Raw genomic sequence first — 13753 nt, 5'->3', positions numbered from 1 at the left:
TCACACAGACCTATCATCCACAACGTGACATTCAAACCTGTGTGCCTAAACCATAGTCTACTCTGCACAACTTCCTCTAACCTACATCCCATACTCCCCACCTCTTCCTTGACTGACTGGTGCATGCGATAAAAATTGCCTCCCCTTACTACTACCTTTGACAAAGATCATCATCTTATTAACATCATTAGGGCACAGGGACCATCCAACTTGGTCACCATCATCCACAAGACAGGAAAGCCAGCTACTTTGAACAGTATTTTGCCACCCCCATTCTCAGAACCCTGGAACCCCCCACCAGTGTTCAAGACGCGGAGAGATTTTGCCTTCAGGTTAGGTCTGCCCATGGCTGGGCTAGCATCGTGGAAGTACAAGGACATCATGGCCTACACCCGCTCCAAGGACACCATCGCGCGCCTAAGAGCCAGCTAAGCCGTGGACCCGCAACAGCTACGGTTAAATGTCAATCACCACAGCATCATGGATGGCTGTTCATGGTTGCCTCCCCACTAGCCAAAAGAGAACCATCGCACTCTCCCAGAAGTTTGGCTGATGCGTAAAACCCACAAATTCAGACAAACAAAGAGTTGTAATGGGATTGAGATCCGGGCTCTTTGCTGGCCATGGCAGAACACTGACATTCCTGTCTTGCAGGAAATCACGCTCAGAACGAGCAGTATGTCAGGTGGCATTGTCATGCTGGAGGGTCATGTCAGGATGAGCCTGCAGGAAGGGTACCACATGAGGGAGGAGTATGCCTTCCCTGTAACGCACAGCATTGAGATTGCATGCAATGACAACAAGCTCAGTCCAATGATGCTGTGACACACCGACCCAGACCATGATGGACCCTCCACCTCCAAATCAATCCCACTCCATAGTACAGGCCTTGGTGTAACGCTCATTCTTTCAACGATAACCGAGAATCCTACCCACCACCCCTGGTGAGACGAAATCGCGACTCGTCAGTGAAGAGCACTTTTTTCCAGTCCTGTCTGGTTAAGCGACGGTGGGTTTGTGCCCATAGGCGATGTAGTAGTACACAGCGTTGTACGAGATCTTCAGTTTCTTGGCAATTTCTCGCATGAAATAGCCTTCATTTCTCAGAACAAAAATAGACTGACGAGTTTCAGAAGAAAGTTTTTTTTGTTTCTGGCCATTTTGAGCCTGTAAACAAACCCACAAATGCTGATGCTCCAGATACTCAACTAGTCTAAAGAAGGCCAGTTGTATTGCTTCTTTAATCAGCACAAAAGTTTTCAGCTGTGCTAACATAATTGCCAAAGGGTTTTCTAATGATCAATTAGCCTTTTAAAATGACAAACTTGGATTAGCTAACATAACACAGGAGTGATGGTTGCTGATAATGGGCCTCTGTAGATATTCCATTTTAAAAAATCAGCCGTTTCCAGCTACGATAGTCATTTTCAACATTAATGTCTGTCTACATTGTATTTCTGATCAATTTGATGTTATTTTAATGGACAAGACATGTGCTTTTCTTTCAAAAACAAGGACATTTCTACATGACCCCAAACTTTTAAACAGTAGTGTAAGTGTACAAGCATGTAAAATATGTCATTATCATGTAATTTTGTCCATTACATATCTTATTGAAATACTGTAGAATTCCATTAATTCCTTTGGAGGACTGCTCCTTCTGGGAGTGCCATATGACCAACCGGTGGCTTCGAAGGCTCTCATTGGCCAATACATAGCATCAGCAATCCAGGGTTTATATACATCATTGGTTGATACCAGCAGCTGGAGCATGGCACACACCCTTTGCTTGACTGTGGTTGAGTGGGCGTGTCCTGACTGTTTCATTCTTTTAGAATTTCAATATGATTGATTTAATTCATACCTAGCTCAGTTTAAGTTCTCTCTAGCACTTTTAAAGATACAAATAATGTCAAAGCACTTATTTACATGGTTATTTATTGCATTAAGTTAACAATTACATAAAATGTTGAGATACTGAAAGCAATGTCATACAGTTTTAATAATGTATTAAGCAGGCAGGCACACCAGTTTCCAGACTATCACCAACAAACAATGATTTTGTGCCAACACAGTAAATATAAAGTAAATGGCCACGTTCGAGAGGATCAAAACCCTAATGAATAATAGGTAAATTGACCTGACTGACCTACAAATAAAATAACAAGATGTTATTTATGATGCAAAGTCCTTTGCAGATCAGTCAGTCGGCATTCACCTGCAATGTCAAACAAGCCCAAGATCTTGTCCTTATGACTGACATTTTGGTCCGAGACACCTGAAAATAAAATGAGAAATGGATTATTCTGTTAATTCCACATTCAACTGGCAACAACCAATATTAAACATTTGACAGAAAGAATACAAGTAATTTACACAGTAATAACAATAGTTATCAAACATGAATTCTGATGTGAGGTTAATGGCCTGTCCTGTACCTCTCACGATATCCATCTTGTTATTGCACTAGATGATTGGTTGAGGGGACATCAGGTCAAAATCTGAGAGATTCCTGGCAACCCAAACTCCAGCTGCAAAGAGTCCCAAGTTGACCAGAAGGTTCCTACAGAAACAGATCGATTAGCAACGAATTCATATCACTATGTACAATTATTGGATCGTTATTGAATGGAGATATTCATTAATTGAGTTACACGTTGACTCAATGACAGTTCAGTTGTGTGTGTGTGTGTGTGGGGGGGGATTTGTTTTTAATCACAAAACCCTCCTAATTTCCAGATAATGTTATGCTAGCAACAGACTGCTGAGCAATTAGCTCAGGGCTGTTGATACCGGTATATCCAAGGGCAAAGCATGCGCATGTTTGGCAAAGAAGCTAGCTAGTTGGCTAGCTAGCTAACATGACACATGAAACACGTTGCATTTGAAATAGGAATGTTTAGCCATCTGGCCCATACCTTCTGAAATCATTTCTATCTGTAGCAAATCGACATGCGGTACTGATCCATTCCACGACACCATAACCCGGTGCCCCGATAGCCTTTTTCCCAGCTGCGCTCATCTTAAATGTTTAATGTGAGCGCTTGCCTTGATGCAAAATTATAGTTTTCCAATTTGGGGAAGAATTGACATGTAACACCATCACCGAAATACACCAGAGTCCATGCTATCCGGGATCGTTGGGACGTGCCTATCCCATTGACCTCGACATTTCAAATTGTTAAGGGCAAAGGTTAGGGAAGGATAAATTATGTTTAGGGTTGGGGTTAAGAACGCCCCAAGGATGTGAGATAGCAACAACAGGCCTAAAAAAAACTACGGTCTCCGATAGTGACCATACTCAGGTTGCTCATTTATATCTTTATCTATTCGTTTTGTTTTTAGCGTTGCATAACAGAACATGTCTGTAGCACGGTACCGCCAGTTCTTGAAACTCTGCGAAGAATGGCCACGGGACGAATCAAAGAAAGGCCGTGATTTAGGAACGTTTCTACGGCAGAGAGTAACCCATGCTTTTCGTGAAGGTGAAAACACACAGGTAGAGCGAATCCACTTACAATGTCGCACGAGAACGTCAACCAATGTGGCTAGCTATATTTAGCTAGGATGATGGGGCACCCGTCCATATCGACCTTGCAGTTGCATGCAAAACAAACATGTTTAGCAATGTAAATCAAAGTATAGAGCTATAGTCAAGAGATGTAATTGAGTTGTGGTGAGACACGACAATCATGCAGTTAGGGCAGCACCACAGGGGGGTGGTTCACTTACAAAAACAGAAAATTAATTTGAAAACCATAACCCCCCCCTACTGTTTGGTAAATTGACGAATGAGACTGAGGATGAAATGCAGCCTAACCTATGATCAACATGATGGGTTTAGACGTATTTTGAAACAATGCATTGCTCATTTGCAAAAACACTTATTTTGAAATTGCAGGACATTTTACAGATTAAGCCTCTAAATCTTAAAAACAATCCCATATAACAGTATCTGTATGTGGATAGTTTCTAGATTATATTGTATGAACCCCCTATGAACTGATCTGATTTTTCTTGACAGCTCTCTGATCCAGAGAAGTGTGATCAAATATATGAAAGCTTGGCCCGAATCAACACTAATGTATACCGAGAAAGAGTAAGTATTCACTTATACTGCACCCCCCCAAATTAAAATAAACATTTGCCCGAGCTGAAGAAGTCTATATCGGTCCGCTAATACAGGACTAGTAAAGGCCCAGTGCAATTTATTTTTAACTAAATGTATTTGAGTGTTTATCAGAATGTGTAATTTAAGTGTGATAATTCTTTACAAAACCGTTAATCTCAAAGTACTTGTGGAATATAAAAGTACTTGCTTCATATGTTTTCCAGTTTCTTGAAATATTTAGCAAATGCAAGTTATTTCTATGTGAACTGAAATGGTCTATTAATTTCTTCCATTTTAGTAGACACTCTTTTCCAGAGCAATTTACAGTAGTGAGTAGAGGTCGACCGATTTATTATTTTTCAACACCTTTTACCGATTATTGGTGGACCAAAAAAAACCCGATAACGATTAATCGGACAATTTTTAAATACATTTTTATTTTTTATATTTGTAATAATGACAATTACAACAATACTGAATATTTTAACTTAATATGATACATCAATAAAAATCCATTTAGCCTCAAATAAATAATGAAACATGTTAAATTTGGTTTAAATAATGCAAAAACAAAGTGTTGGAGAAGAAAGTAAAAGTGCAATATGTGCCATGTTAAAAAAGCTAATGTTTAAGTTCCTTGCTCAGAACATATGAAAGCTGGTGGTTCCTTTTAACATGAGACTTCAAAATTCCAAGGTAATATTCGCAGGTTGTAGTTAATATACTATTTATAGGACTATTTCTCTCTATACCATTTGTATTTCATATACCTTTGACTATTGGATGTTCTTATAGGCACTTTAGTATTGCCAGTGTAACAGTATAGCTTCCGTCCCCCTCCTCGCCCCTACCTGGGCTTGAACCAGCAACACATCGACAACAGCCACCCTCGAAGCATCGTTACCCATCGCTCCACAAAATCCACGGCCCTTGCAGTGCAAGGGGAACAACTACTCCAAGTCTCAGAGCGAGTGACGTTTGAAACGCTATTAGCGCGCACCCCGCTAACTAGCTAGCCATTTCACATCGGTTACACCAGCCTAATCTCAGGAGTTGATAGGTTTGAAGTCATAAACAGCTCAATGCTTGAAGCATTGCGAAGAGCTGCTGGCAAAACGCACAAAAGTGCTGTTTGAATGAATGCTTATGAGCCTGCTACTGCCTACCATCGCTCACTCAGATTGCTCTATCAAATATCAAATCATAGACTTAATTATAACATAACGCACGGAAATACGAGCCTTTGGTCATTAATATGGTTGAATCCGGAAACTATCATTTCAAAAACAAAACGTTTATTATTTCAGTGAAATATGGAACCGTTCGGTATTTTATCTAACGGGTGGCATCCCTAAGTCTAAATATTGCTGTTACATTGTACAACCTTCAATGTTATGTCATAATTACGTAAAATTCTGGCAAATTAGTTCGCAACAAGCCAGGCGGCCCAAACTTTTGCATATACCCTGACTCTGCGTTCAGTGAACGCAAGAGAAGTGACACAATTTCACCTGGTTAATATTGCCTGCTAACCTGGATTTCTTTTAGCTAAATATGCAGGTTTAAAAATATATACTTCTGTGTATTGATTTTAAGAAAGGCATTGATGTTTAGGGTTAGGTACACGTTGGCGCAACGACAGTCCTTTTTTGCGAATGCGCACCGCATCGATTATATGCAACGCAGGACATGCTAGATAAACTAGTAATATCATCAACCTTTTGTAGTTAGCTAGTGATTATGATTGATTGTTTTTTATACGATAAGTGTAATGCTAGCTAGCAACTTACCTTGGCTTCTTACTGCATTCTTGTAACAGGCAGGCTCCTCGTGGAGTGCAATGAGAGGCAGGTGGTTAGAGTGTTAGACTAGTTAACTGTAAAGTTGCAAGATTGAATCCCCGAGCTGACAAGGTAAAAATCTGTCGTTCTGCCCCTGAACAAGGCAGTTCACCCACCATTCCTAGGGCGTCATTGAAAATAAGAATGTGTTCTTAACTGACTTGCCTAATTAAATAAAGGTGTAAAAAATATTTTAAAAAATCGGCCAAATCAGTGTCCAAAAATACAGATTTCCAATTGTTATGAAAACTTGAAATCGGCCCTAATTAATCGGCCATTTCGATTAATCGGGCAACCTCTAGTAGTGAATGCATACATTTTCATACGTTTTCATTCTGGGAATCGAACCCACAATCCTAGCATTGTAAGCGCCATGCTCTACCAACTGAGCCACATCACAGACCACTTGACATCTCAATGTACGGAATTACTGTATTGTGCATTGTTTTTCTTCATGGTGATGGCAAGTCTATAGGTACAAACCTAGATGACCAACCTATGTACAATACAGTAATGTACATGTACATTGTGGTTTGTAAGGATGGTAAATTTACTGCATAGAAAGTGGTTGTTTTAATTGTTTTTGATCAAGACAAATATTTCATTTGATGGGGTGATTTGTGTCTTTGCCCATAACACCTTTTGATATAAATGTTTGAGGACAGGGGTTTGTTCTTTGTCATTCTAATGGTATCCAGAATCGCAGAGAAAGGGTCAGAGCAACAACACAACAACACTTACAATTCCAACTATTGAATCCTGCAAGATACTGTTATATACAACTACCTTTTCGGCTAATACTAGTAAAGGCCTAGTAAAGGCCCAGTGCAGTACTTTTTAATTTTATAAATATATTATTTTAATTCAGATTTTTCAGGGGGTGCTGCAGCACCCTACTATGGGAACATATCTTTCATATAGACAGAGTAAAGACATAGGCTGCCACCTGTGCTAATTAACTATCTAGTGTGCTCCGAACACCTATGTGTAAGCTAACTGGAGAGGAAGTTCATCAACTGGAGGCACAACGTGTATGGATCTTTGCAAAACAGCTAGAGTAAATATATTTTTATTTTATTTGAAAGATTCTTTCTCGCTGACATGTACGATAAGAGGCATATCAGCACTTTTCGAAAAACATTTAGAAAGCGATGATTATTGACGTTTCTAAACGTTAAACAGAACGTAGGAATTGTAGTTTAACAGAGCCAAATGTGGGGGAATGTAATGGCTGAAAACCCTACATATGGAGAAGGGTTTTCAAGAGCTATAGTCCACAGCAATGACCATACACAGAGCGATGTCTGTTCATTACACGTGCATTTGCTTGTTGCAGCAGCTATGAAAGATCTGAGAGAAAGCCAATTGATGAAGTTGTGTGTCAATGAGGGTTATCGTTGCCTCTAACTCCTGTAATATCTGTTCACAGTTCCCCCGCACAAGAGATACCAGTTTTACAGGTGTCACAGTGGAAGAATGTAGAATGCTATTAGCAACAGGTATGGACACATAGTCCTAAGTACATCACATTCATGATTTATGCATACAGATAGATTAGGGATGGGCAACTGGTGGCCTGCGCTTTTGTAGGCCCACAGATCAATTCACAAGCAGTTTCTCTTATATCAGTCACTTGCTAGGATTCCATCCAATTGGCGACAGATTTTCATGCACATATTTTCTTTATTCAGATTTTAGAATATTCACATTTTCCCACCAGTGGTCTTTCCACCAAACCGACCTCTTGCACGTCCAAATCAGTCCCTGATGATGTTATGCACACAAACTACTTTTTCGCTTAAGTTTTCATGTACTGAACAAAAATCTAAAGTTCAATGTGTTTCCATCACAGTTTCAACTCTACTGACAGTTTTGTCACAAACTGTCTGTAGTAGCAAATGTGCCTACTCTGGTCACAGCACATGTGCACTAGCCATCAGCTTGCAGATACAGTGCCTGTAGGGTAGTCTACATAATGAGGTTATTATGAATGAGCAAGAATATATATATATTTTTTTCAGTCAAGCATCAATTGTCACCAGAATCAGACCCTCGATATTTGTTGGAAAAAAGCATCAAGATCATCGTGCACTTTCACCACCCAGTGAAGTTCATCATAAGTTATTTAATCTGTAGCCTAATAAACTACAAGGTTTCCCGAGTCGTAGTGGGATGGGCAACATGTTTACTTCTATATGATGGTTATTACAGTGCCTTGCAAAAGTATTCATCGCCTTGATGTTTTTCCTATTTTGTTGCATTACAACCTGTAATTTAAATTATTTTTTTATTTGGATTTAATATTATGGACATACACAAAATAGTTTAAATTGGTGAAGTGAAATGGAAAAAAAATACTTGTTTCAAAAATATAAAAATGAAAAAGTGGTGCATGCATATGTATTCACACCCTTTGCTATGAAGCCTCTAAATAAGATCTGGTGCAACCAATTACCTTCAGAAGTCACATAATTAGTTCGATTTCACACAGGTGGACTTTAAGTGTCACATGATCTGTCACGTCATCTCAGTATATATACACCTGTTCTGAAAGGCCCCAGAGTCTGCAACACCACTAAGCAAGGGGCACCACCAAGCAAGCGGCACCAAGGAGCTCTCCAAACAGGTCAGGGACAAAGTTGTGGAGAAGTACAGATCAGGGTTGGGTTATAAAAAAAATACCAGAAACTTTGAATATCCCATGGAGCACCATTAAATCCATTATTAAAAAATGGAAAGAATATGGCATCAAAACAAGCCTGCCAGGAGAAGGCCACCCACCAAAACTCACGGATCAGGCAAGGAGGGCATTAATCAGAGAGGCAACAAAGAGACCAAAGATAACCCTGAAGGAGCTGCAAAGCTCCACAGTGGAGATTGGAGTATCTGTCCATTCGACCACTTTAAGCCATACACTCCACAGAGCTAGGCTTTATGGGAGAGTGGCCAGAAAAAAGCCATTGCTTGAAGAGAAAAATAAGCAAACATGGTTGGTGTTTGCAAAAATGCATGTGGGAGACTCCCCAAACATATGGAAGAAGCTACTCTGGTCAGATGAGACTGAAATTGAGCTTTTTGGCTATCAAGGAAAACGCTATGTCTGGCGCAAACCCAACACCTCATCACCCTGAGAACACCATCCCCTCAGTGAAGCATGGTGGTGGCAGTATCATGCTGTAAGGATGTTTTTCATCGGCAGGGACTGGGAAACTGGTCAGAATTGAAGGAATGGTGGATGGTGCTAAATACAGGGAAATTCTTGAGGGGAAACCTGTTTCAGTCTTCCAGAGATTTGAGACTGGGACGGAGGTTCACCTTCCAGCAGGAAATTGACCCTAAGCATACTGCTAAAGCAACACTCAAATGGTTTAAGGGGAAACATTTAAATGTCTTGGAATGGCCTAGTCAAAGCCCAGACATGAATCCAATTGAGAATCTGTGGTATTGCGTAAAAATCGCTGTACACCAGCAGAACCCATCCGACTAGAAGGAGCTGGAGCAGTTTTGCCTTGAAGAATGGGCAAAAATCCCAGTGGCTAGATGTGCCAAGCTTATGGAGACATACCCCAAGAAACTTGCAGCTGTAATTTCTGCAAAAGGTGGCTCTACAAAATATATTGACTTTGGGGGAGTGAATATTTATGCATGCTCAAGTTTTCAATTTATTTTGTCTTATTTCTGGTTTGTTTCACAATAAAAAAATATTTTGTATCTTCAAAGTGGTCGGCATGTTGTGTAAATCAAATGATACAATCCCCCCAAAAATCCATTTTAATTCCAGGTTGTAAGGCAACTAAATAGGAAAAATGCAAAGAGGGTGAATACTTTCGCAAGCCACTGTATTTAAATATTTGCGCATGAAGCCGTTTCCACTGCCATTTCTCACATAATTAATTTGACCTAGACAAAAAGATCCCGCCATGTTGAACGAACAAATGATCTATCTGATCGATTCCTGTTTCCATCCCTTCTGTCATTATTTGACTTTATATGTTATGACTTTACTTGCATAAAAACTGTGGATGGAATCGTGGTTTCTGACTCACTCAATTAGCTAACATTTTTAAGATTGGTAAGTTAGTCTAGCCAGCAATCTAAAGTTGTATTAGTCATGATCAAATTAGCGACCAGGGCGTTGATTTTGTTAGTCACTCTCACTCAGATATCATATTCAAAACTGCAGACAAATTCTCCACCCTATGGCAAAAGTAGTAGAATTGCAGGAAATTAACTATATAAAAATAATTTTAAAAACCACTGTGAAGATGGGGGCCACTAAAGTGATGCTAGGCCCAGCTGTGACTGCATGTGTTGGTATGGATAATTAGACCCGCAAGCCACTGCGGCCTCTCATGATGAGTTCAGATTGTGTGGCCCCGTCACTGCCCATCCCTGAGCTAAGTGAATATAACATAATTGGTCTAGTTTTGTTGCAATAAATTAACCAACCCAAATCAAAATGCTATTACATTTCAGGACATACATACTTCCCTATTTCTCTTCACTAATACCAGATCTTCTACTACATGACAAAGTATGTGGACACATGGTTGTCGAACATCTCATTCAGAAATCATGGGCATTAATATGGAGTTGGTCCCCCTTTGCTGCTATAACAGCCCCTGCTTTTCTGGGAAGGCTTTCCACTAGATGTTGGAACATCACTGCAGGGAATTGCTTCGGTTCAGCCAGAAAAGCATTAGTGAGGTCGGGCGCTGATGTTGGGCGATTAGGCCTGGCTCGCAGTCGGTGTTCCAATTCATCCCAAAGGTGTTCGATAAGGGTTGAGGTCAGGCCAGTTAAATTCTTCCACACCGATCTCGAAGGGACCGCAGTGGAGAAGGTGGAAGGTTTTAAGTTCCAGGGCATACACATCACAGACAAACTGAAATGGTCCACCCACACAGACAGTGTGTTGAAGAACCTCAGTGTGTTGATCAACCTCAGGAGGCTGAAGAAATTTGGCTTGTCACCCAAAACCCCGACAAACTTTTACAGATGCACAATCGAGAGCATCCTTTTGGGCTGTATCACAGCCTGGTACTGCCGTCAGACTGCACAACAACAAGGCTCTCCAGAGGGTGGAGAGTATATACTGTATTTTATACAATCTACTGCACCTTGCCTATGCCGCTTGGCCATCGCTCATCCATATACTTATATGTACATGTTCTCATTCACCCCTTTAGATTTGTGTGTATTAGGTACCTGTTGAGGAATTGTTAGATTACTTGTTAAATATTACTGCACTGTCGGAACTAGAAGCACAAGCATTTTGCTACGCTTGCATTAACATCTGCTAACCATGTGTATGTGACATAAAATTTTATTTGATAAACCATTTCTTTATGAACCTCGCTTTGTGCATGGGGGCATTATCATGCTGAAACAGGAAAGGGCATTCTCCAAACTGTTGCCACAAAGTTGGAAGCACAGAGTTGTCTAGAATGTGATTGTATGCTGGAGCTTTAAGATTTCCCTTCACTGGAACTAAGGGGCCTAGCCCGAAACATGAAATACAGCCCCAGGCCATTGTTCCTCCTCCACCAAACTTTACAGTTGGCACTATGCATTGGGGCATGTAGTGCTCTCCTGGCATCCGCCAAACCCAGATTAGTCTGTCGGACTGCCAGATGGTGAAGCGTGATTCATCACTCCAGAGAACATGTTTTCACCTCTCCAGAGTCCAATGGCGGTGAGTTTTATACCACTCCAGTCGACGCTTGCGCATGGTGATCTTAGGCTTGTATGCTGCAGTTCGGCCATGGAAACCCATTTCATTAAGCTCCAGACGAACAGTTCTTGTGCTGATGTTGCTTGCAGGGGCAGTTTTCAACTCGGTAGTGAGTGCTGCAACCAGGGACTACACTCTTCACTACATGCTTCTGCACTCTGCTGTCCCGATCGGTGAGCTTGTGTGGCCTACCACTTTGTGGCTGAGCCGTTGTTGCTCCTAGACGTGTCCACTTCACAATAACCACACTTACAGTTGACCAGGGCAGCTATAGCAGGGCAGAAATGTTACATACTGACTTGTTTGAAAGGTGGCATCCTATGACGGTGCCACGTTGAATGTCACTAAGCTCTTCAGTAAGGCCATTCTACTGCCAATGTTTGTCTATGGAGATTGTATGGCTGTGTGCTCAATTTTAAACACCTGTCAGCAACGGATGTGGCTCAAATAGCTGAATCCACTAATTTGAAGGGGTGTCCACATACTTTTGTGTGTATATAGTGTATTAATGTTTCATGTCTGCTTCTGTCAGTCTTAGACACCTGAAGTGTTAATCTGACTCATACCACCATCTAGTGGACTTTGAGGATACCAACATTTTCAGAGAAGCTTTTTTCTACAAGAGGAGAAACAGACTGGCACTCTAGCCCGGAGGCCCTTTTGCAGTCTAGACACCTGCACTCTTTCAGCAGGAGGCTGGCACCCAGGCTAAAGGAACTCCACAGGGTGTTGTTCTGAACATGCATGGTTGGTTCTGATGTCTCTCTAACCCCTCATCTCTTCCACCTCAGGTAACATGCAGCAGATGAATGAGAAGAAGAAGGGCTTGTGGAAAACTCTCATGGAGCGATTCGCCACCAAACAAGATGTCACCCCTGAGAAGGCTCCTGAGAACAAGTAGCACTTCTGTATGTTTTCTTTCCCCTTCAGACACTTTAGAAATAACCAAATAAATAAGAATAATGTTTTATCTTGTCATTTTAGCAGGGCCATTGTAACATACAGAATAAATGACTGAGCACAGAAAGTCTGACTGAAATGTTTTTAAAGTGGCAATCAGCAGTAGAAAAAATAAAGCGGACTCCCCTGTTCCGGTAAAAAGCTGAGGGATGGGGCTGGAGAACTGTAACTATTCTCAAGTTCATAGACGGAACTATGGATGCAAGGACTGACCATTCATGATATCAAACTTATAGTTAACCTTGTTTTGAGGCCATATAGTGTTTGTTTACAAAAATTGAGTAAGACAAGCTCATATTTTAGGTTCTGATAGGGTACAACAGTTGAACCAAGCTCATGAGGCATTTCAAAGTTATATTCTTCATGATTCAATATCAATTTATAAGTCCAAAAATGGATGTAGCAACTGATCAAATCAGTTTATTTGTCATGTGCGCTGAATACAACAGGTGTAGATCTTACAGTGAAATGCTTACTTACAGGCTCTAACCAATAGTGCAAAAAAGGTATTAGGTGAACAATAGGTGGGTAAAGAAAAAAAAACAATAGTAAAAAGACAGGCTATATACAGTAGCGAGGCTATAAAAGTAGCAAGGCTACATACAGACACAGGTTAGTAAGGCTGATTTGAGTTAGTATGTACATGTAGATATGGTTAAAGTGACTATGCATATATGATGAACAGAGAGTAGCAGTAGCGTAAAAGGGGTTGGCGGGTGGTGGGTGGCAGGACACAATGCAGATAGCCCGGTTAGCCAATGTGCGGGAGCACTAGTTGGTCGGCCCAATTAAGGTAGTATGTACATGAATGTATAGTTAAAGTGACTATGCATATATGATGAAAAGAGAGTAGCAGCAGCGTAAAAAGAGGGGTGGGGGGCACACAAGTCTTATGGCTTGGGGGTAAAAACTGTTGAGAAGCCTTTTTGTCCTAGACTTCGCACTCCGGTACCGCTTGCCATGCGGTAGTAGAGAGAACAGTCTATGACTGGGGTGGCTGGGGTCTTTGACAATTTTTTAGGGCCTTCCTCTGACACCACCTGGTGTAGAGGTCCTGGATGGCAGGCAGCTTAGCCCCAGTGATGTACTGGTCCATACGCACTACCC

General features: G+C 41.0%; 2 protein-coding genes across 2 annotated transcripts; one reads left to right on the top strand and one right to left on the bottom strand.

Annotated features, from left to right (window-relative positions):
- Nucleotides 1-1921: 1921 nt before the first annotated feature.
- LOC112254803 (mitochondrial import receptor subunit TOM6 homolog) lies at nt 1922-3027 on the bottom strand. The gene is made up of 3 exons (XM_024427675.2): nt 2919-3027; nt 2439-2563; nt 1922-2278 (listed from the first exon to the last, which is right to left on the bottom strand). Exons 1-2 carry the CDS (start codon nt 3020-3022, stop codon nt 2467-2469), a joined length of 201 nt encoding a protein of 66 aa, XP_024283443.1. The 5' UTR covers nt 3023-3027; the 3' UTR covers nt 1922-2278; nt 2439-2466.
- Nucleotides 3028-3351: 324 nt separating this feature from the next.
- LOC112254802 (ubiquinol-cytochrome-c reductase complex assembly factor 2) lies at nt 3352-12713 on the top strand. The gene is made up of 4 exons (XM_024427674.2): nt 3352-3499; nt 4025-4099; nt 7382-7451; nt 12478-12713. The coding sequence occupies exons 1-4, from the start codon at nt 3362-3364 to the stop codon at nt 12585-12587; spliced, it is 393 nt and encodes a 130-aa protein (XP_024283442.1). The 5' UTR covers nt 3352-3361; the 3' UTR covers nt 12588-12713.
- The last annotated feature ends 1040 nt before the right edge of the window (nt 12714-13753 follow it).

Source organism: Oncorhynchus tshawytscha, linkage group LG07 (assembly GCF_018296145.1).
Source record: "Oncorhynchus tshawytscha isolate Ot180627B linkage group LG07, Otsh_v2.0, whole genome shotgun sequence".
Lineage (NCBI taxonomy): Eukaryota > Metazoa > Chordata > Actinopteri > Salmoniformes > Salmonidae > Oncorhynchus > Oncorhynchus tshawytscha.
The sequence above is the reverse complement of the archived record's forward strand: the minus strand, read 5'-3'. Positions and strand labels throughout refer to the sequence as shown.